Source organism: Apodemus sylvaticus, chromosome 5 (genome assembly GCF_947179515.1).
Source record: "Apodemus sylvaticus chromosome 5, mApoSyl1.1, whole genome shotgun sequence".
NCBI classification, from domain to species: Eukaryota; Metazoa; Chordata; class Mammalia; order Rodentia; family Muridae; genus Apodemus; species Apodemus sylvaticus.
Window position 1 is genome coordinate 7,803,072 of NC_067476.1, and position 20,731 is coordinate 7,823,802.

The 20,731-nt window shown below is 50.7% G+C and overlaps 1 protein-coding gene across 2 annotated transcripts in view; it reads left to right on the top strand.

Annotated features, from left to right (window-relative positions):
• The window catches only part of Ak8 (adenylate kinase 8), a 118,037-nt gene that overhangs the window by 33,057 nt on the left and 64,249 nt on the right, over positions 1-20,731 (top strand). For both annotated transcript variants that reach the window (XM_052181985.1, XM_052181986.1), the window contains 5 exons: positions 2,062-2,143; positions 2,629-2,700; positions 3,742-3,942; positions 8,030-8,161; positions 11,600-11,689. In XM_052181985.1, coding sequence (XP_052037945.1) covers positions 2,062-2,143; positions 2,629-2,700; positions 3,742-3,942; positions 8,030-8,161; positions 11,600-11,689 — 577 coding nt within the window. The remainder of the gene's footprint in view (positions 1-2,061; positions 2,144-2,628; positions 2,701-3,741; positions 3,943-8,029; positions 8,162-11,599; positions 11,690-20,731) is intronic.

Below are 20,731 nucleotides of genomic sequence, written 5' to 3' on the forward strand. Positions count from 1 at the left end.
GAAGGAAGCTTGTTCTCTGTGCCTGCTTGGCCTTGCTTTCACTGGCAAGTCCATTCCGTCACTGGCATTAGAGACTGCGTTTTGGTATTCAGTGTATACTGAAGACTGTCTGAGACATCCAGCCTCATGGACAAAACAACTCTTAGATTCTTTGGACTTTTTGTTCATAGTCAGCCATTGTTGGACAAGCTGAACCCCAAAGCTGTGCCACTCTAATGAATCCCATATGCTTGCGTATATGTACATGTATGTGATGTATATATATGTGTATGCGGACGCATATGATGTATGTGATGTATACATATATGTACATGTATGTATAGTATATGCATGTGATGTATATGTAGTCTATCAGTACTGCTCCTCTAGAGGACCTGAATACGTTGTGTGTTTGTGTGTGCATGAACGAGTGCACATTTCCTGTAAAGGCAAGGGGGACTTCAGGTGCTCTTCCTCAGGAAAAACATCTACCTTGTTATATAAGACAGCTGTCTCTCTGTCTGGGCTGTCTGTCCAGCTAGCCCCAGCGATGCACTGGGGTTGGATTGTAAGTGTGCACTGACAAGCTTGGCTTTGATCCTAGTGACCCCTTGTCTTAGCAGTCCTGTATCCCAGAAAAAACTCCACGTGGAAGGGCTGTGCACCCAAGGATGGTCACTGCAGTGATGCTTACATGGTATAGTCAGGGTTCTCCAGTAACAAAATTTACGGAATGAGTATATGTGTATATGTACACACACACACACACACATGGGATAGCTATATATGGGGTTTATTAGAATGACTTACAGGCTCTGGGTCAGCTAGTCCAAACAGTGGCTGACTGTGAACAAACCTCAAGGAATCTAGTAGTTGTTTCGTCCACAAGGCTGGATGTCTCGGAGGGTCTTCAGTAGACATCAGAATCCTGAAGAAGGCTCTAATGCCACTGAAGGGATGGACTTGCTAGCAAAACTGAGAATTAAACAGGGAGAGAGAGAGAGAGAGAGAGAGAGAGAGAGAGAGAGAGAGAGAGAGAGAGAGAGAGAGAGAGGAAGGGAGGGAGGGGGGAGGGGAGGGGAGGGAGGGGGAGGGAAAGGGAGAGAAAGAGAGGAGGAGGGGGAGGGAAAGGGGGAGGGGGAGAGGTGGGGGAGGGGAGGGGGAGAGAGCGCGCGCTTCCTTCTTGGATGTCCTTATATAGGCTTCCAGTGGAAAGGCAGCCCAGATTAAAGGTGTGCCAGAGCCCAGGTTAAAGGCTTGTCTTCCTACCTCAGAGATGCATATTAGGAGTGCTTCTTTCTACTTCAAATTCAGCAAAACTCCCTCACTCGCGTGCCCTCCATTTTTCTTTAAATTTTAGTTAATTCCAGATGTAGGCAAGTTGGCAACCGAGAATAGCCATCGCAGATGGTGGAAAATGTTTACAGAGTCGTGGAGCTGTGGGCGAAGCTGGCAGCGTGACTCAAGGCTCAGTCTCTTAGGGGTGCGGTATAAACCTTCAAAGCGGAGTCAGTGAAGGCCCATGCTGGCATGAACACACGCCGATGGTGTCTGCGGCAGCAGCGGGCAGCCAGGACGCCAGGTGCCTGCTCTGCTCTGTTCAAGAGCACTGGCTCCGAAGGTTCGAGAGCAGCTGCTGTCAAGAACGCTTCTTTGGCTTCACAGATTCCAGCACTCTTTAGGTCTTCTAAAATATAACGTAAAATCGGGAGGGGCTGCTCAGAGGATAAAGGTGTTTTCTGTCAACCTCGATGACCTGGGTTCAGGGCCCAGGACCCACATGGGGTAGAATCCAAGAACTAACTTTTGAAAATTGTCTTCTGACCTCTGCATGTGTGCTGTGGCACTCACACAGCACACACTACACTCACACAGCACACACTCACACAGCACACACTCACACAGCACACACTCATATATGCACTCACACAGCACACACACAGCACACACTCATACATCATACACTCACACATGTACACACTCACACATGCACACACACTAACCACCCACTCACATATGCATGCACAAAATAAATAAAGGTAAAAACCTATAGTAGAGAGCCTCTCCATACTGTTTCTCTAGGGCTGGATCCTGGATGGCATCCCCGAAAGGCGGGAGCAGGCTCTGATGATCCAGACCCTGGGGCTGGCGCCCAAGCACGTCAGTAAGTTGACCCCTGGCCCCAGCTGCCCTGAGCATGCACTGCTCTTCCGCACTGGCCGCCATCCATCCTCTACCCTGGGCCCCAATCACTGCTCACAGGCCGGTTTCAAGGGCCTGGGACCCAGCAAGAAAAGACACACTAGGTGAAGTCCAGCCTCAGTCACAAGCTAAAAGCATTGAGGGCTTGTCAGTAAGAAAAGCAGGGTTTCTCATGTAAGGAATCCCCCTGCTGTGGCCTCTTTAGGAAACCAAGGGAAGGAACAGTGGCGGGGTCTGAATCACAAAGATCTCTACACTGTGGTCTCCCACAGTGAAAACTGATGGCCAGGGACGTGTCCCCCGAGGGACTTGTCTCAGAATGGTTTAGTGCCATCTGGGAGATGGGTGACATGGGAGGTGGGGTTGAATGTGATCCCATGGCAGGGGTCTCAGATGTGGAGTGCCTGAGCCCAGCACAACTGGTTTGTTCCTTCCTTCTCTGCCCAGTTGTGCTTAATGCTCCAGACACCGTCCTGATTGAGAGGAATGTGGGCAAGCGGATCGACCCTGTCACTGGAGGTATGGCGCCCCCATGACCCCACCCAAGGGATTCAAAGACAGGCAGAGAATACCCCTGTCCCTATCTGTTCTAGGCACCCAGGGGGCAACAGCTGAGAAGGCCTGGCTTAGACCCAGAAGCCACAGGGATCAGAAATCCCAGCAGGTGGGGGAAGAGGTCATGTTGGGTAAAGGCAACCTTGTCCTTGGGCTCTGTGTCCAGGAAGCTGGGCTCTGCAGCGCTCGCCTTGGGGCTCAGGTTCATGCACAGGGACATTGTTCTGGTGTCCCTCTTCCTGGGAAGCCATGTGCCCTACGTTGAGTGCTCTGAGTGTGGAGGTATATGAGTTTCCTGAAGACCTGGCCTGTGCTGTTGTGAATGGGGTCTTAGGTCGCCACGTCGACGGCTGGGGGACAAGGGGGAGGTACCTCTCCTGGGCTTGGTTTTCTCTGGACTTGGGGTGAAAGCTCAAATTCTGTGAGGATAAATTTCATCTGCTGGGCCCACCCCAGGGCCCAGCACAAAGCAAGCATGCAGATCCACGGATGCCCTTAGCCCCAGGCTGAGGTGATGTGGAGTCTATGTGTCATGGCGTCTAGATTGTCCTTGGGCTTGCTATGTAGGTGAGGATGACTTTGAACTTGTGATCCTCCTGCCTCCATTATAGAAGGCCTAAGAAGAGGGACCCACTTGAGGGTCCCAGCTTCGAAATGTTTTGGAGGGGGAATGGTATACCAGCCTTAGGTCTGAGAGAGTTGCCATGACTCCACCAAACCTGTAAATGTCACAGACCACCATGCCTGGTTTATGAGGTGAACTCGGGGCTTTGTGGATTTGAGGCAAACACTACCAACTAAGCTACATCTTACCCCAATATTGTTGTTGTTGTTGTTTCTATGAGTAACAACCGATGTTATTCATGCATCATTGTTGTTAGTGAGACACTTGCTGGCTGGTCATGGAATGGTCAGCCACATCCCTGGGCAGCAACAGGCAGGCAGTGCGGCAGAGCCGGCAGCAGCCCTGGGTGGTCCTCTAACCCTGTGCCTCTCCCTGTGCAGAGATCTACCACACCACCTTCGACTGGCCCCCTGAGCCAGAAATACAGAACAGGCTGATACAGCCGGAGGGCATCTCGGAGATAGAAACAGCCAAGAAGCTGCTGGAGTACCACAGGCACATCAGCAGGATTCTTCCTTCTTACCCGAAGATCCTGAAAACCATTAGCTCAGACCAGCCGTGTGTGGATGTCTTCTACCAGGGTAACTACAACAGGCCTCTGGAGAGGTGGTGGTGGGGGACTCTGACCCAGACTCAGGCTGGCAACAGCAGTGTCTGGGATATGTGGGCACCCTGGGAGACAGGTCACTGATGGGACACTTGGAGACGCCCCTCTGCACGGGGGTGGGGGGTGGGGAGAATAGGGTGGGGTGGGATATCCGACACCTGGGTATAATATCCATAGCCCACAGAGATGTTGACAGTGTGCAGTCTTCGGGTATAAAGAATGGGAGGGTCATAATGGTAGTAAAGTTTTGAGACCTGATCTTGAAGGAGAAGAAAGAGAAATAATTAAGACAAAACCATATTCATCAACACACAACAGGGACAGTGACTCCATGAGTCAGAATAAGCAGCCCACCACCCACGGCCACACTGCATAGCTGTCCCCAAATGTGACAGGTGCTCAAGGCAGCCTTGCAAAAGAGGGCTATTTATAAATATTAAAAAATATTTAGCTGGGCGGTGGTGGCGCACACCTTTAATCCAGCACTTGGGAGGCAGAGGCAGGCAGATTTCTGAGTTCGAGGACAGCCTGGTCTACAGAGTGAGTTCCAGGCTAGCCAGGACTACACAGAGAAACCCTGTCTCAGAAAAACAAACAAACAAAAAACAAAAATTAAGTTTTGATGTCTCAAAATCCACTTATGTTGGGGTGGGGTGGAGGTGGGGGGCTGAGGTGGGGAGGGGAGGGGGGGAAGGCATTTAAAGTGTTTTGACAAAATAAAATGGCGGCAGACATTTGAGACCCCTGATGGCCCCTTTCTCATAGTCTTTCAAATCTCTTCAAGGAAAAAAAATTGAGGTATAGCTCTCAGTAGGGTGCCTGGGGTGTTGGCTTCCACATAAAACCTGGCATACTGGCATATGCCTGTGATCCCAGGTCTTGGCAATTACAGACCAAAAAAAGCAGATGTTCAAGGTCATTTCTGTTGCATAGAGATTTTGAGGCCACCCTGGGCTGCATGAGACCGTGTATTTAAAAAAGAAAAAAAAATCATTTAAAGCTGCGAGCGAAGGTGCATCCCGGGAAAGCCTGGGAAGTCAGGGTGGTCCTGCTGCAAACATCTTCATTTTAATTTGAAAAATCCACAGAGCTACAGGTGTGGCTTCACTGGTAGAGTGCCTGCCTAGTGTGCCCAAGGCAGTCCCTGTACTTGGGAGGCAGAGACAGGAAGACCAGAAATGCAAGGTTATCTTCAGCTGTGTATCAAATTTGAGGCCAGTTAGGGCTCCGCGAGACCTGTTGTAAAAGGCAAGTCAAGTAGTGTTTGCTTTGGGAGCAGGAGAGCCCAAGGGTAACTCCAGCACCCATGTGGCAAAAGCCAGGTGCCAACGTCCATGCTTGTAACCCCAAGACTGGGAGGTAGAGATGGACAAAAGTACAGATGGACAGATCCCAGCCTCACCTTCTGAATTCCAGGCCAGTGAGACTTTGTTTCAAAAAGCATGGCTCCTAAGAATGTCTTCTGACTGTCACACAAATGACCACATATGTTCATGTCCACCTGTGTGTAAGCAAACACACATACATACACACATACACGCACGCGCGCGCACACACACACACACACACACACATACACACACGCACACGCATGCGCGCGCACACACACACACACACACACCCCAAGATGAAAATCGTAATTTTAATTGGGTGCAGATTTCGGACACTCGACTTCTGTGCCAACCCTTTGCAGCCCTCACTGGCTGGGTCCCCTCTGCACACTCTGAGGAAGACCAGGCCCGCTGCCAGCTGCGTTCATCAGTGGGCAGGCACCTAGAAGTGATGCTGCTTGCCATGTCAGGTTGAGACTGCTTTGCCATTTTCCAGAGCTCTGCATCTTGGAAAGATCTTCAGCAAGAACACGTGCTCTTAATCTAAACATCTACCACGTTTATCTAATACCACGGTTCCGAATTTACACATTAATTACTTCTAAATTACTTAATTAAATTTAAAAGTTCATATGATCATGCATAAATAATTCATGCCTGGAATTGTAAATAAAAAACGTGAGCAGCTAAATATTAATTATTATTAATTAATAATGCGGGGAGATAAATTGAAAAAATGAGGCTGCCTGATTCCCTCTATGTTGTTTGTTTAATCTCTTCTCAGTGCATCCAGCAGCCGTCTATTTCCAAAAAGAATAGCTGGCTGTGGAGACTGTCTGGGGGATCCTTACTTCTAATTAACTTAGTTAGTTACTGTAAATTAAGCATCATTCGTAAGCTGGCCTCTCCGAGGCAGTGGCTGTGCTTTTCAGAGGTAGAAAGCGTGAGAGTGGAGAGTCTTAGAGAATACCCTGCTTTGACCTGCCCTGAAGGAGGCATGGTACCCCAGCCACAGCTTTGAGACTTGCCATGACTGTCTCCCTGAGAGGACAAAGACCGCTTCCTCCTTCAGAATGGCATGGAATATTTAATCAGCAGCTCACACGTGTGGCTGTGGTATGGTGTGCCCGTGACAGAGGTGACCGTGTGGCTGTGGTATGGTGTGCCTGTGACAGAGGTGACCGTGTGGCTGTGGTATGGTGTGCCCGTGACAGAGGTGACCGCAGTGTTGGGGTGCCCAGCTTTAACTCACTGTGCTGCTAGTTCTGACAAGAGGGAGCTGTAACCTTAATGACCAGTGAGATGGTTCTGTAATGGTGCCAGGGTCCAGGCCAGGGCAGACAGCTCAGCCAGTAGAGTGTTTATATAAGCATGAGGCCTGAGCTTGGATTCCCAGCACCCATGTTTAAAACAGGTTTTAAACACCCACGCACAGATACACATGTAGACCCTTGTACATACCATACGCGCAACCCCTCACCCCCAAATATTCCAAAGTCTGCACATGAACAAATTCTACTCAGTTGGGCTACTTTTTGCCTCACCATGCAGTTCACCTTCTGGGGGGGAAGACATTTGATCATTTCCGAATACATTTATTGAATATGGACAGAGGCCAGCGTGGGCTTCAAATGCCCCCTCCTCCCACCCCAAGTTTGGAAAAATCCCACAATAGTCGCACCTACCCATGCCTTCCTGAAGGAGACATGTTGACCCAGTCCCTCCTCAGGACAGGATCTCCTTGACAAAGGAAGATTGGCAGGTGCCACTCACAGCTGGCCTTGGGCAGACAAGCCTGGGGGTCTTGGCAGGAGGCCTTAGGGAGGAAACTTTGTCTTGAAGGCTGTCAGGGACTGGCCCAAGCCTACAGGCGCTTTGGTGGACAGCTGTCCTGTGCTTGTACCCACCAGGCAGCGCTCTGGCAGCCTCTCTGCCGGTCCTCACAGCCCCCCTCGATTGGGTGGGTGCGGGAGGGGACATGCTTGGTGTGCAGTACGACCTCCCTGAACTTTTCGGCTCCCTGTGCCTTCCCACAGAGAGGACTCCTCAGTGTTGATGTTCGCCCCTGTCTTCCCACCTCTCTCTTCATCAAATGCCAGAGGTACAGCTCGGTCAGGAGAGCCTGGCTGAGGCTGCCGGCTCCTGTGACCTATTTCATTACTGCCTTTTTGGAGACTTGCAACAAAGTTAGTGTCCCTGGAGTGTGGCTGCACAAATTATTCTCCACTGATTCCCGAGTCCTTTAGAAGTCCCTGCACACCAGGCCCCCTCTCAGCCCACTGCACATATCAAAGCCTGCGTGTGACATACAGCCCACACCTCCCCTAGGGGACTAAGCCTGGTGCTGTGGCTTCAGGTTAGAGGCATGGGCTGGATGAAGGCTGGGAACCACCTAACTGAACAGTAAATAAGAAATGCTTTCATGCCCAGGGTCAGCCTCCCACCTCCAACACACTCAGCCCCAATTCAAATTGGGGGCAAACAGCTGCCTGCCACCCCACTGCAGAGAGATGCCAGGGCAATGCTTAGAAATTACATGACCCCTGTGCACCTCCATGCCTGGGTCCAGCTGTGCAGACCCCTCCCCCCATGATTCCTCTATTGTCTGAATGTCAGGCACACAGAGGGGTCCTGCTGCGTGGCTAGCAGGCAGAGCCCAAGCAGAGGTGTGGGCTGGTTTCTTATCCCATAGGACCTATGGTTCGATATTCTCAACTCCTCTTGTTCTAGCTCTGACCTATGTCCAATCTGGCCACCGATGCAACGCCCCGTTCACCCCCAAGGTGCTGCTGTGTGGACCACTGGGCAGCGGGAAGAAACTGCAGGCCGCCCTTCTGGCCCAGAAATATGGCCTCGTGGACAGTAAGTATCTCACCAAAGTGCTGCTTGCTGTCTTTTGCCCGCCCAGGCCTTGTGTGTTCCTGGCTGATGGGGAAGAAGCGGTAACAGTGATCTTTCCTGTTCTTGGTCCTTAACCCTTACGCTTAGCTTGCCCATGCAGGGATAGGGTTTCCCTTAAAGGGCATCCCCATAACAACGTTAAACAATAAACCGTGCCCATGGCGCTCAGGGCTGGACCGTTTTCTCGCTGTCCATTTTCACGTCTGTGGGAGCACTCTTCTTCAATGTCCTTTCAGGGGCTACCCTCACCCCCCAACCCAGGTCAGTGTGGCAACAGACAACACTTTCTGCACCAGAGGAAGACGTCTTGCTCTGCAGTTTCAATAAATATTTCACCAGGCAGAGAGGGAAATATTGAAATCAGCTCTCCAGGTCTTTGCTGCGGAGGTCCCAGGCGGCCTTGGCTGCTGGCCTGCGTTAGTAGGATCAAGGGCTGGGAAGGAGAGCGAAGCTACTGCCGGCCCACAGAGTGGTGCTGGGGGCATTTGAAGGGCATTGTGCCCCTGTGTGCCACAGCCCAACTAACTTCTCAGAAAATTACTTTACCCCCAAATACAAAAATGTGCACAGACACTCCTGAAATAGTACACACATGCAAATATATCTAGAGATAGATTATAAAATGTGGTCACGTTTTGAATAAAATAAAAATCCTTTCGTTTCACGCTTTTGTCTATTAAACACGTGGAGGGCTGAGCTGTGCTGCTACCTACACATCTCCAGGCTTCGTTTCTTGGTGAGATACGAGTTTCCACCTCCCGTTTCCCCTCAGCCTGGAGAACTTCCTTTAACATCTCTTCTCCTTAAGATCTGCCAGCAACAACTTCTCTCTCCTTTCATATGTCTGAAAACATCATTTTCCTGCCTTCATTTCTGAAGAATGCTGGTTACATATAGAAATCTGTGTTGACAGACTCGGTTGTAGGTTTTTCCCCCCTTCCAGTGCTTTGAAGGTGTCATTCCACTGTCTCCTGGCCTTCGTGTTCTGATGAGAACTCAGATGATTTTTGTGTTCTGTCACCCTGCCCATAGAAACATCTTTTCTCCCCCTCTGTTGGCTTTTAGTGTTTCCTCTTTCTTGTTGGCTTTTAACAGTCTGCGTACAGTTGCATAGAGAAAGGCTTACTTTGTGTTTATTCTTCCTGGGACACACGGATTCTTGGATGATGGATCTGTCACCAAAATCTGAAATTCTGTCACCTGGGTGTTTTGTGTCCCTCTCCTCCTTTCCCGTTTGCTAGGACGCTGATGACGAGTGTGTTCATCTGGCCAGCACTGCCCTGGGCTGTCCACCCAGCACCCAGCACCCAGCATTGCCCTGGGCTGTCCACCCAGCACCCAGCACTGCCCCGGGCTGTCCACCCAGCACCCAGCACTGCCCCGGGCTGTCCACCCAGCACCCAACACCCAGCACTGCCCTGGGCTGTCCACCCAGCACCCAGCACTGCCCTGGGCTGTCTACCCAGCACCCAGCACTGCCCCGGGCTGTCCACCCAGCACCCAGCACCCAGCACTGCCCCGGGCTGTCCACCCAGCACCCAGCACTGCCCCGGGCTGTACACCCAGCACCCAGCACTGCCCCGGGTTGTCCACCCAGCACCCAGCACTGCCCTGGGCTGTCTACCCAGCACCCAGCACTGCCCCGGGCTGTCCACCCAGCACCCAGCACTGCCCCGGGCTGTCCACCGTCCTGCTAGGTGCTCAGGTTTAGATTTATCCAATCCACTTTTCTTACCCTTATCCACTGGATACAGCCACATTTCTCATTTACTAGATTGTATTGTCCAGTTCTAAAGATTCTTGTGTCGTCCCATTTTTCTGGTTTCCATCGGTCCCATCTGTTTATTCATTTTAACTAATTTTTTTCTTTTAAGGTTGAAAATGCACTTTGGTACCACGGCTCCAAAGACTTGGTGTGCTAATTCTGATGGCACATTGTCTATTTACCTGATCCTAGGGTCCATTTCCTTTCTTGCAAAGGTTTGCTTTTTTTCTAATTTTTCCAGTAACTTTCATTTTTATACTTGGACACTTTGGTGCTTGTGTTGAGAGTAGAGTTTGTGCTTCCGTATTGAGAATTTTAAGTTCAGGGCCAGTAGGATGGCTCAGAGGGTAGCCACTGGCTCACAGGCCTCATGGCCTGAATTCTAGCTCCAGGTCACAAGATGGCAGAGGAACACTGACTCCTGAGAGCTTTTCTTTGACTTCCACACATGCGCTAAGATGAGACCCTGGCTCGAAGGAATATGGAATAACTCGAGGAGCGTGATAAGGGAGAGTGCCTGCACACACGTGTGTGCACGCGCACACACACTGAGGCTGAGGAGGAGATAACTTAAGAGAATCTACTCTTACAGGATCAGAGTTTGGTTCCCAGTGCCCATGTTAGCTGGCTCACAACTGCCTGTAACTCCAGTCCCAGGATGTCTCCATCAGCATCTTCTGCCCCTATGTGCGCAGACACACGGGTTTATGAATCATTAAAAAAACAACTCTGGTCGGGCAGTGGTGGCATACACCTTTGATCCCAGGTTTACAGAGCAAGTTCCAGGACAGCCAGAGCTACACAAAGAAACCTGTCTTAAAACAGACAGACAGACAAAAACAAACAAACAAACAAACATACAATTGTGGCTTTGGCTAGGAATGAAAGCTTCTGGGGTTTGGGGTGTTTGTTTGTTCATTCAAAAGTCACTGACCAAGCTCTCCCATGTGCTGGCCGTGGATCAGAGCAGGTGACACAGTGGGACAAGACAGAAAAGGCCCTGCTGCAGTGAGCGTGCAGGCAGGGCAGGAGGAACGTGGCAGCCAGCAGGCAGTCTGGCAGAGTCCTAGCTAAGAGTTAGTGTGCTTCGGTCTTCCTTGGTCCTTTCATGAGCATCCCCCCCCCCCCAGGAAGGGCTGGGTTGTCGCCATGCCTGCCTGCCTCCCTGCATCAACACACTGTGAGTGTGTCCCCAACTGCATGGCATTTTGCCATTGCAACCCAGAGAGCACCAGTGTGTGTGGCAGCTCTGGGTGTAGCCAGGGCCCTGAGGAGCCTCCCTGCGGGGGGGGGGGGGGACACCCAGGGCCCTGAGGAGCCTCCCTGTGGGGGGGGGGGAACACCCAGGGCCCTGAGGAGCCTCCCTGTGAGCACCAGGCTCCTTAGTGCCTCCCTGAGTGGTCCATTCTTAAGGCTCTCTGGCAAATGCATTCCTTTTCATTCTCCTTCTCCCTCTCTCCTCATTTCCAGGTTCCTTTTTGTGATATGTACGTTCTCTTGGACACCCCACACCCTTTTATATATTTTTTTCAGAGACCTTTCCCACCCCAGCAGGCAGTGTGAGCCAGAGTGCCTTTTCTCTCATCCTTCCTTCTGTTTAAAATTTAACAGCGTCTCCCCTCTTCTCCCCCCAGTCAGCTGCGGGCAGCTGCTGAAGGAAGCTATGGCGGCCAAGTCGAGCTTCGGAGAGCTCATCCAGCCCTTCTTTGAGAAGAGGATGACAGGTAGGTGGGCCACTCTCTCCACCTTGGGCGTAGGGAGGGGCTGCAGACGTGCCATGGCTGTGGCTCGTTTTCTTAGGGAAGACTGAGTGGCATCCACGCCTGGTCCCATGCCAGGTGTGTCACAGATGTGGCGGCTTGCCACTAGCAGTTTAGAACATTCCATTTCTTCCTGGTTAGAAGGTTTACTTTTCACAACTGATAGTGTGCTTACAGGGTGGGATTCCCAGAGCAGGGGCTGGAAGCCAAAAGGTTCCTATGGTTTCATAAATTCCAGGATGAACCAGAGGAGGTCTCGATAGGGAAACGGTATCAAGTAGTCTTTCCAAGTCCCCTGTGTTGTCTACACTCTGAAAGCATCCCTGGGTCCGACTCTCCAGAAGAGCATCTTTGAGTTCTCATGCGAGCTTCCCGAGGCAACCCATGAGGCATGGTGATACATACCCGAAATGCCAGCACTCGGGAGGTTAGCCTGAGCTGCGTGGAACCCTGCCTCAAAATAATAATGATGATGATGATGATGATGATGATGATGATGATAGCAGCATTTGGAGCAAACACAGTGGCACCTGTTGTGTGTCTGGGAATCCCGCCGCTGCCCCAAGAATGCCAAGTTCCCGCATTGTAGATATGTGGACTGAATGAATGCACAGGATGCCAGAGGCCAGTAGCTGGGTAGCCTTGGCTTTTGCCCTGTGCCATGCTATTCATGACCGTGTGAAAAACTAGCTCCCCGCCAGCAAGCACCTAGGGAATCAAACCCAAAGAGAATGACCAACATGGTCACAGAATCAACAGCAGCTGTGGGTATACAGCAACCCTTGACCCCTTGCATAACACGCCCACATGTGTCCCCCAAAACATGAAATTACAAAAACAAAAGCAAGCATTTGACTAGTTTCCAAGTTCATATCCCTTGGTTGTTCTACAAAGCGTGTTTTCTCACGTATGCAAGCTTGCCAGCATGCCTGATTACCCACCGATGGATTGAACCAACGGATTGACGTCACACCCACTGATACTGGGGCACTGAATACTGTGTGCTGGTGTGCATGCCTACCTCAGAGTGTGCCTGCTTCCTCCATCTCTTAACCACCTCTGGTTGTCACCAGACTGTATGTTGTTGGTTATGTAATGGGCCTTGTAGTTCAAGATAGCACAAGTCTATCTTATTATGGAGGCCAGAAATCCTAAACTAAAGAGTTGTTCCGGCTCTGACAAGAATGTACACCCGGCTTCTAGAGGCTTCCTGTATTCCTCTCATTTAGGCTGTTGGGCCCTCCTCTCATTTAGAAGCAAAGCAATGTAGCATTCTCTCTCTCTCTCTCTCTCTCTCTCTCTCTCTCTCTCTCTCTCTCTCTTTCTCTCTCTCTCTCTCTTCTCTGTAGACTGGACAGGCTTGAACCCACACAGATGTGCCTGCCTCTGCCTACTGAATGCTGGCATGAAAAGACCCCAGCTGTCCTTGACCTCTTATCCCAAGGACTGAAATAATGACTCACACAGATGTAGAGAAGTAGAAAGGAAACTTCATTTAAGCAAAGCAACAGTTCATATCAAAAGTACACTGTCCAGTCAGACAGCCACCACATGTGTGGTCGTTGCTCAGCGCTTTCTTTGTGTAGGGGTCAGAGAAGGAGTTTAGAAAGACATAGTGAGAGCTGGTCTCTGTTTTGATGAAGAGATTTTGACTGTGTGAACCTTTGTTCACTATGCATGTTCCTTCCCATCATTCATCTGGCTTTAGTCACACTCCCCAAGGCATAAGGTGGTGAATAGGGAACTCGCCCTAAAAAATGTTCAAGGAAACAGTTTTTCTTACTGCACATGCACCTAAAACCAGTGTAATATGGCCCAACCCTCAGCCTGTGGTTGTTGGGTTGTGCCCAGAGTGTGTTTGAGTGGAAATGGGGTGTTTTCAAGAGAACACTGAGGGAAGTGTAGAGGTTAGTTTTGTCAGCTTAACACAAACCTTGATATATCTGGGAAGAGGGAACCTCAACTGAGAAGTGGCCTCCATCAGATTGGCCTATGGCGTGTCTGTGGGTTGTTTCGTGATTCTTGGCTGATGTCCACTGTGGACTCCCTAGGCAGCGGGAACTGGGCTGTAGAAGAAAGGTAACAGAGCAAGTCACGGAGAGCAAGCCAGTAAACAGCATTCCTCCATAGCCTCTGCTTCGGTTCCACCTCCAGAGTTCTGTCCTGGCTTCCCTCTGTGATAGGCTATAACCTGAAAGCCAAACAAACACTTTCCTCCCCAAACTGTGGAAACCAAATTAGGACAGGGAGTAACTTATTTTCATCATCTGAAGCAGGCATGGGTGCGGCCTGGAGCAGGTTGCTAGAGGTGTTGTTTGGAGAGAGGCAGGTGCATGGTCCAAGCCCGGCAGAGTCTGAGGTTGCTGAGGGGGCTGGAGGAGTGCTATTATGCCTACCAGAAAAATAAGCTTTGCTCATCCATTAGACCAAGAGGTAACCTGTTTTTAGTCGTGATCACCCTTTGATTATAAGTGAGGTTGGCAGAGCTGACTACGATTTGCTAAGGTAATTGTTCCGTGTGTTTCTGGGTTTTGTGAACTGCTGTGGCTTGTGTTTCTCTTTACCCACTCTTTATTTGTTGGTTGGGTTATTGCACTGCGGGGGGTGAGGGTGGGGAATGGAACCCAGGGCCTAGCGCTAGGGCGGTGCCCTGCTGCTGCCCCACCTCCCCTGCCCCAGTCAGTGAAGGTCTGGGCTGTTTGGTTGGTTGCCTTGACTGCTTTTGAATGCTCTTAAGTGCTGTTACCAATCCGCATGAGATCCTCATGCCTACTGTATACTTCAGGTCACAGACTGCTTTGGAAGACTTGGTATTGTTGCCTGTTGCCGGGAAGTGTGGTGGCTTGTCCCAACCCCTCTGATGTCAGGGGTCCTGGGGTGTCACCAACACTGAGGAGGTTCTCCTAAGGGGGTGCTTCTTGCTTCTTTGTGGGGCCCTGAGGCACACCGCCCTCTCCTTTCGTCCTCTGCCTTTCTCATCTGGAGTGAGTACCAGGCTTTCAACTTAAACAGATGCTATACCTGGGGGCGCGGCAGTGGGGAGCCATTTCCTCTCAGGAGATCTGGCCCATCTCAGCAAACAGTGGCTGCTTCAGCCTCCACCCAGACAAGCTCAGGAGGCCCTTCTGAGGGCCAGCCCAGGGACATGGCTTTCATCCTGATCCTGGGTCTTGTGACCATGAGACAGGTGTGTGTCTCTCTGGACGGCTCCCCTCCTCCGTCTGTCTTATCCCTTCACTGCTCTGTGTTTGCTTAGACTGCACAACAATCTGCATTCGAGTATCCTACAAATTAATGACCCAACAACCATCACACCTCCCCAACAGAAGCAGTAAATCCTGCCATCTTGTCTCTCTAAACTCAATCTCACAGGCAAGGGGGGGGGGTGCGTTTGCATGACGTCACCACTCAGAGTCCAGGGTGGCTGCTAAGCCAGTGGGTGGGAGGGTGGACAGAGCACTGCTCAAGATGGAGAGGCCACTCCTCCTCAGGAGCTGGGGCAGAAAGGTGGGCTGGAACAAGGGACAGCCATGCTTGCTTCCAGTCACTGCCATTTGACCACCCAGAGGAGGCTGTCCCAGCACAGTGACAGCTGTGATTAGAGAGGACCCTAGCCCACAGGTGTGGTAATCATCAGGCTTGGGGAATGAATGCCCCAGAATTCTGATCCCATGACTGTTGGTGTTGTCTGTCATTGACTCGGTGAGGTCTGGCAGTGCCTGGGAGGCAAGCACACCTGGGAGGGGTTGTCTTAATTATGGTAATGAATGCAGGGGCAGGGACCTTCCCTGGCTGGGACCCAGACTGTGAGCGGAGGGAGGGGGCTGAGTGGCGCTGTGCACTCCCTGCTCTCTGCTTCCTGAGCAGACTACTGAGCAAGGCCATTGTGAGGAGACTGAGCCGCTGCATCCTAGTCACTGCTACGTCCGTGGATGAGATGTGAGCGGCCGTGTCTTAGTCACGGCTACTGTTGTTGTGAGGGGACAAGGTGACCAAAGCAAGAGAGGAAAGGGTTTATTTGGCTTCTGCTTCTACATCACTGTTCATCATTGAAGGGAGTCAGGACAGGAACTCACACAGGGCAGGAACCTAGAGGCTGGAGCTAATGCAGGGGCCACGAAGAGTTCTGCTTACTGGCTGTTTCCCATGGCCTGCTCAGCCTGTTTCTTATGGAAGACAGGAAGACAGGAAGACATGGATGTTAGGGGTAGGGGTAGAGTTAGGGGTAGGATTAGGGGTAGGGGTAGGGTTAACCCACTCACGATGGCTGGGCCCTCCAGCATCAACCACTAATTAAGAAAATGCTTACCACTGGATCTCTTGGATGCATTTTCTCAATTGATGTTCTCTCCTTTCAGATGACCCTGGCTTATGTCAAGGTGACACAAAACTAGACAGTACAAGCTACTTCAATCTCCTGCCATGATAGGATGTACCTTGACCTATGAGTTAGAATAAACCGTGTCTTCTGTGAGGCAGATCCCATGAAAAGGTAGCTCCCAGAGCAGCAGGGGCCCACAAAGTAGAGATGTGGTAGAGGGGTCTGAGGTCATAGCCCTCCTGGCCTGGGGAAAGACACCTAAAATGTCCTCATCCTGATGGTAGACCTGTGAGATGGACTCTCAGATCTTGCCCAGAATGAGACCTCTGCTGAGCAGAGGCAGCAGGCAGCGGGCAGCGGGCAGCGGGCAGTGGGCAGCAGGCAGCAGCTCAGAAGGCCCCTCCCCAAAGAGACTCTGTCATGTCTTTACACTGCCATGTTAGAAGGCCCCTCTCAAATGCTAAAGGAAGGCATGCTCTGTCACACATTAAATTCAGAAGAGGGAGATCACAGCTGTTCCTCCATCACTTACAGTGTGTGTATGTGTGTGTATATGTATGTATGTGTTTACATGTGAAGTGTGTGAAGGTATGTATGCACCATAGGTATATGCATGTGTATGCATGTGTATATGGGTGTGTATATATATCTATGAGTATGTATGTGTGTTTGTGTGTACTGTATCTGTGTGTATCTGTGTATGTGTGCATGTGTGTATGTATGTGTGTCTCTGTATATTGTGCACTGTGTATGTGTGTATCTGCATATGTGTCTCTGTGTCTGTATGTGTATATGTGTATGTGTGTATGTATGTGTGTCTCAGTATGTATGTGTATATGTGTATACTGAATATGTGTATACGTGTGCATGTGTGCATATATGTCTGTATGTATGTACAGGAGTCTATCCAGGCATCTCAGATGCCCCTCTTCAGATTCCTAGTCATATTCTAGTACGTTAGCTCTGAGTATCAATAGCAGTCCCAGGAATGTGGAAATACTAAATTATGAATTTTTCCAAAGATAATCAAGGCCCACAAGGTATAGTTGGGCTAACCAGGATTATACAAACACTGAGGATTATAAAACAGAGAGACTGTCAAGAAGTGACATGACTATAATCATAGCACTTGAGCACAGTGGGTAGGGTCAGGAGTTCAAGGCTATTCTCAGTTACATAGCTTAAGTTTGGAATTGTGGTTTTGGTTTGTTCTTGTTTTGTTGTTGTTGTTGTTGCTTGGTTTGGTTTGGTTTTGAGACAGGGTTTCTCTGTAGTCTTGGCTGTCTTAGAACTCACTCCGTAGACTAGGCTGACATTGAACTCAGAGATCCATCTGCTGCTTCCTCTCTAGTGCTGGAACTAAAGGTGTGGGCCACTACAGCTGCCACGGACACCACCAGGCCCAATATAACTTAAATTTGAAGTCAGCCCGGAGCTACATGAGAATGTGTAGCCAAAAAAAAAAAAAAGTAAAAATACAGATTGACGATACTGTGGCCCAGAAGCTCCTGGGACCCCTGAGCTGATTGGCAACACTGCATAGTCACCCAGCATAGAAACCCCCTCCTGAACAACAGGACAGCATGGCTCAGACTCATCAGGGAGTAGGAACCTGTAAGCACCCACAAGCACTCCCCTTGCTCATGCTCCAGTTCCTGGCCTGGTCACCTTCCCTCCCTGCTGTGTGAGGCTCAGGCCCTCTCCTCTCCCTGCTCACCACGCATGCACCAGAGGCCCACAGCTCTGTGGTCCCTGACACCCTGCAGTCCTGTCACTGGCTTAGCAGGGTGGATCCAGATGTCACCTGCCTCCCCTCCACCCCCATGGAACCATTTCCTTGAGTCCCCCACTGGGCTGCACGCTGTTGTGTCCCAGCTGTGACCTCTGCGGGACTCGGTGATGCTCTCTCTCTCCCTCCTTGCTGCCAACACCTCTTTCCTCTCGAACCAGCAGAAAATTAATAAGTGTGCTATTCATTCTCCCAACTTTCTACATTTTTCTGGGCAAAGGACTCCAGGGCCGCATCTCAGCTTGTCGTCAATCTCTTGATCCAGCTCTAGGTGACAGCGCCACAGAGGGCCAGTGAGCTGTTTATCCTGTGCTCCAGACTTTGAAGTATATAGGTCTGACCTCCCAAACTCATTCTGACTTGAGCTTCAGCGCACACAGCAAATTTATTCCCCGGGGGTTCCGCGTGCGTCATGCTCTAGGCAGCCTCCTCTGTGACAGCGTTCAGGGCGCGTCTGCCAGCCAGGGTCTAGCTAGCTTCAAGCACTTTCCAGAGAGGCTCCTGGTGCTTCCACCAGGGTACGAAATGAGCAAAAAGGACTCCAGACTTTCAGAAAAGCAAGTTCTCCAGCATTTCCAGATCATTTAAAATCAGATCTCATCAGCACTGACCCCTCCTCTGCCTCTACGGAAGCCCTCAGCACATCCAAGCTTCTATCCCAGAAACCAAGTGCAGGGCTCAGAGGTCTCAGAGCACGGGGCTCACAGCGACCATCCCTCCTGCCACCGTGGCTCCTTCCCCTGGCGCCCTGGCTCAGTGCCTTCCAAAAGGTTTCTGTGGATTTTTGGAATTCCAGAAATCCGAAACTTCCTCAGGAAAGTGAACACAGGGCCACACCCCTCATCCACTCACTCGACCGTGTTGACTCACCTGGTTGGAAAATATATATACTGCCTTTGGGGGCCCAGGGAGACTGGGGCTTTTTTCCAGATTGTGACATGCGCTACTGTCTCACCTCAGTTCAGGAGGGTGGTGTCACCCAAGCCTCGAGAGTTCCAGGCCAGCCAGGAGTGAGACTCTTGTCTCAAATGAAAAGAAAACACCAACAAAAAGCAGCCAAAGGCCTGGCTTATCATTGGCTTAAGCCTTTGCTTTAATGCATAATGGATTTATCTTGAGTTGTCTGCTCACAGCATGCTTGGTCTCATCAGGACCCCGCAAGGCAGGACATGTCTCTTCAGTGGGGCTCTTTAGCACTGGGTTCTAGCTTTCCCATCTCCTGGCTCTTCAGGAAGAGCGAGCCATCTACCACAGCTCTGCCTAGCTGGCTCTTGGCAGGCTTGCAATGGACTTACCTACCTGAAAAGCAGCAGTTAATGCAGCATTCCTGTAGGAAGGCCCACCTTCCTTGTCACATCCCGGGCCTGTGCCTGTTTCCAGGGGAAACTACAGCTGTTTAATTGGCATAATAAAAATGGCAGTTCTAGTGTGTTTTGTCAGGAGAAAATCATTACCTAGAGTTAGCGGCATTTTCTCCCACACAGCCTCTATTTCCTAAACATGTCTGCCTGGTAAGGTCCCTCGAGGTCTCATAGAATCTAAACAGAGGTGGGAGGTCTGACAGAGATCTGAGACCCTCACTTGAACAATCACCTAGCAAAACTAGCTAACAGAGCTCACACACACCATGCCAGCCCATGCCAGCCCAAACAGGGATGGTTACAGCAGATCCTGAGAGCATTCCGCGAGTCCCCAGTCCCAGGAGGCAACCTGCATCAGAGCCCAGTTGCAAGGACTCGTTTTGTTAAAAACCGGGGAATTAATATTCTCACCGCTAAATGCACACCAAAGAGTCAACAATAGGCTGCTCTCTCCCCTTTTGTTTAAAACTTGCAAAGAGCTGCAGAGTTGAAAGACCGTGCAAAGCCCTGTCTGAGGCGGTAAGAGGATGCCTATCCTTGTTTGGAGCTTGTGCTAGCTGCGAGCTGCCTTCCCGCCGAGGGGAGACCCTGGGGGACCTCTGCCCGCTACCAGCAGCCTTTCAGTGTGGTGTGTTTGTACTCGCTGAAGACAGCGCAGGCCTCTCTAAATAATTTACCAGATGATTAATAGACTCACAGGGGCATAATTAGTGGAGGAGAGACAGCGGGCACAGTAACCGGCACACGCTTGGGGGAACAGCCAGCCTTTATTTTTCTACAGAAATTTTCTAGGGTGCTGGGCGTTTGAAGCTAAGTTGGGAAGAGCTCAGCGCCTCTTCCCTTTTGAAGTGGAAATAGGACAGTTTGAATCCGTCGAGTTTAATTTTTCACAAGCTTTAGGGGCCCCGCAGAGTAACTTCCTTTTTATTATTGAAAAAAAAAAACCCACATTTTTCTTTCATTTTTCTGTGCGTGCACACCCACTCACCCCTGTGCTCGCTCTTACGCACATGTGCACGCGTGTGAGCGTGCGCGCGCGCACACACACACACACGCGTGCACACACACACACACATGCACACACACGAACACACGCACACACGCACAGGCACGCCTACACACTGAGTCCTGAACACATTAATTTACTTTTCCATTCAACATGGGCTATCCTAAAGCCACCTCCCCTAGGTGTGTCGACCCATGTCCTCCAGGGTCCCCCCACCACCACCAGCTAGAGGCCCGCTGGAGGGTGGCCTGAAGGTGGATTAATGGATGCCCCCTGTAATGTATGCATTCGCCGGGATCCCTCACCTCTGCCTGACAATGCGTTTGAAGTCGCTCCCTTTTTCAAATCAAACTTTTGACTTTTCCGCTGGGACTGCTACAAAGACTTCCTTATGGAAACTAGGCATAGCACTTCCTTTCTGCCCAGTAGAGCTCGGGGCCCGGCTAGCCAAACAGGCCTCTGGTATGAAAGTGCTGTGTGCATTTTGAGGGTCCAAGGGCCTGTTAATGGGTCTATAAAGGGATCAGTA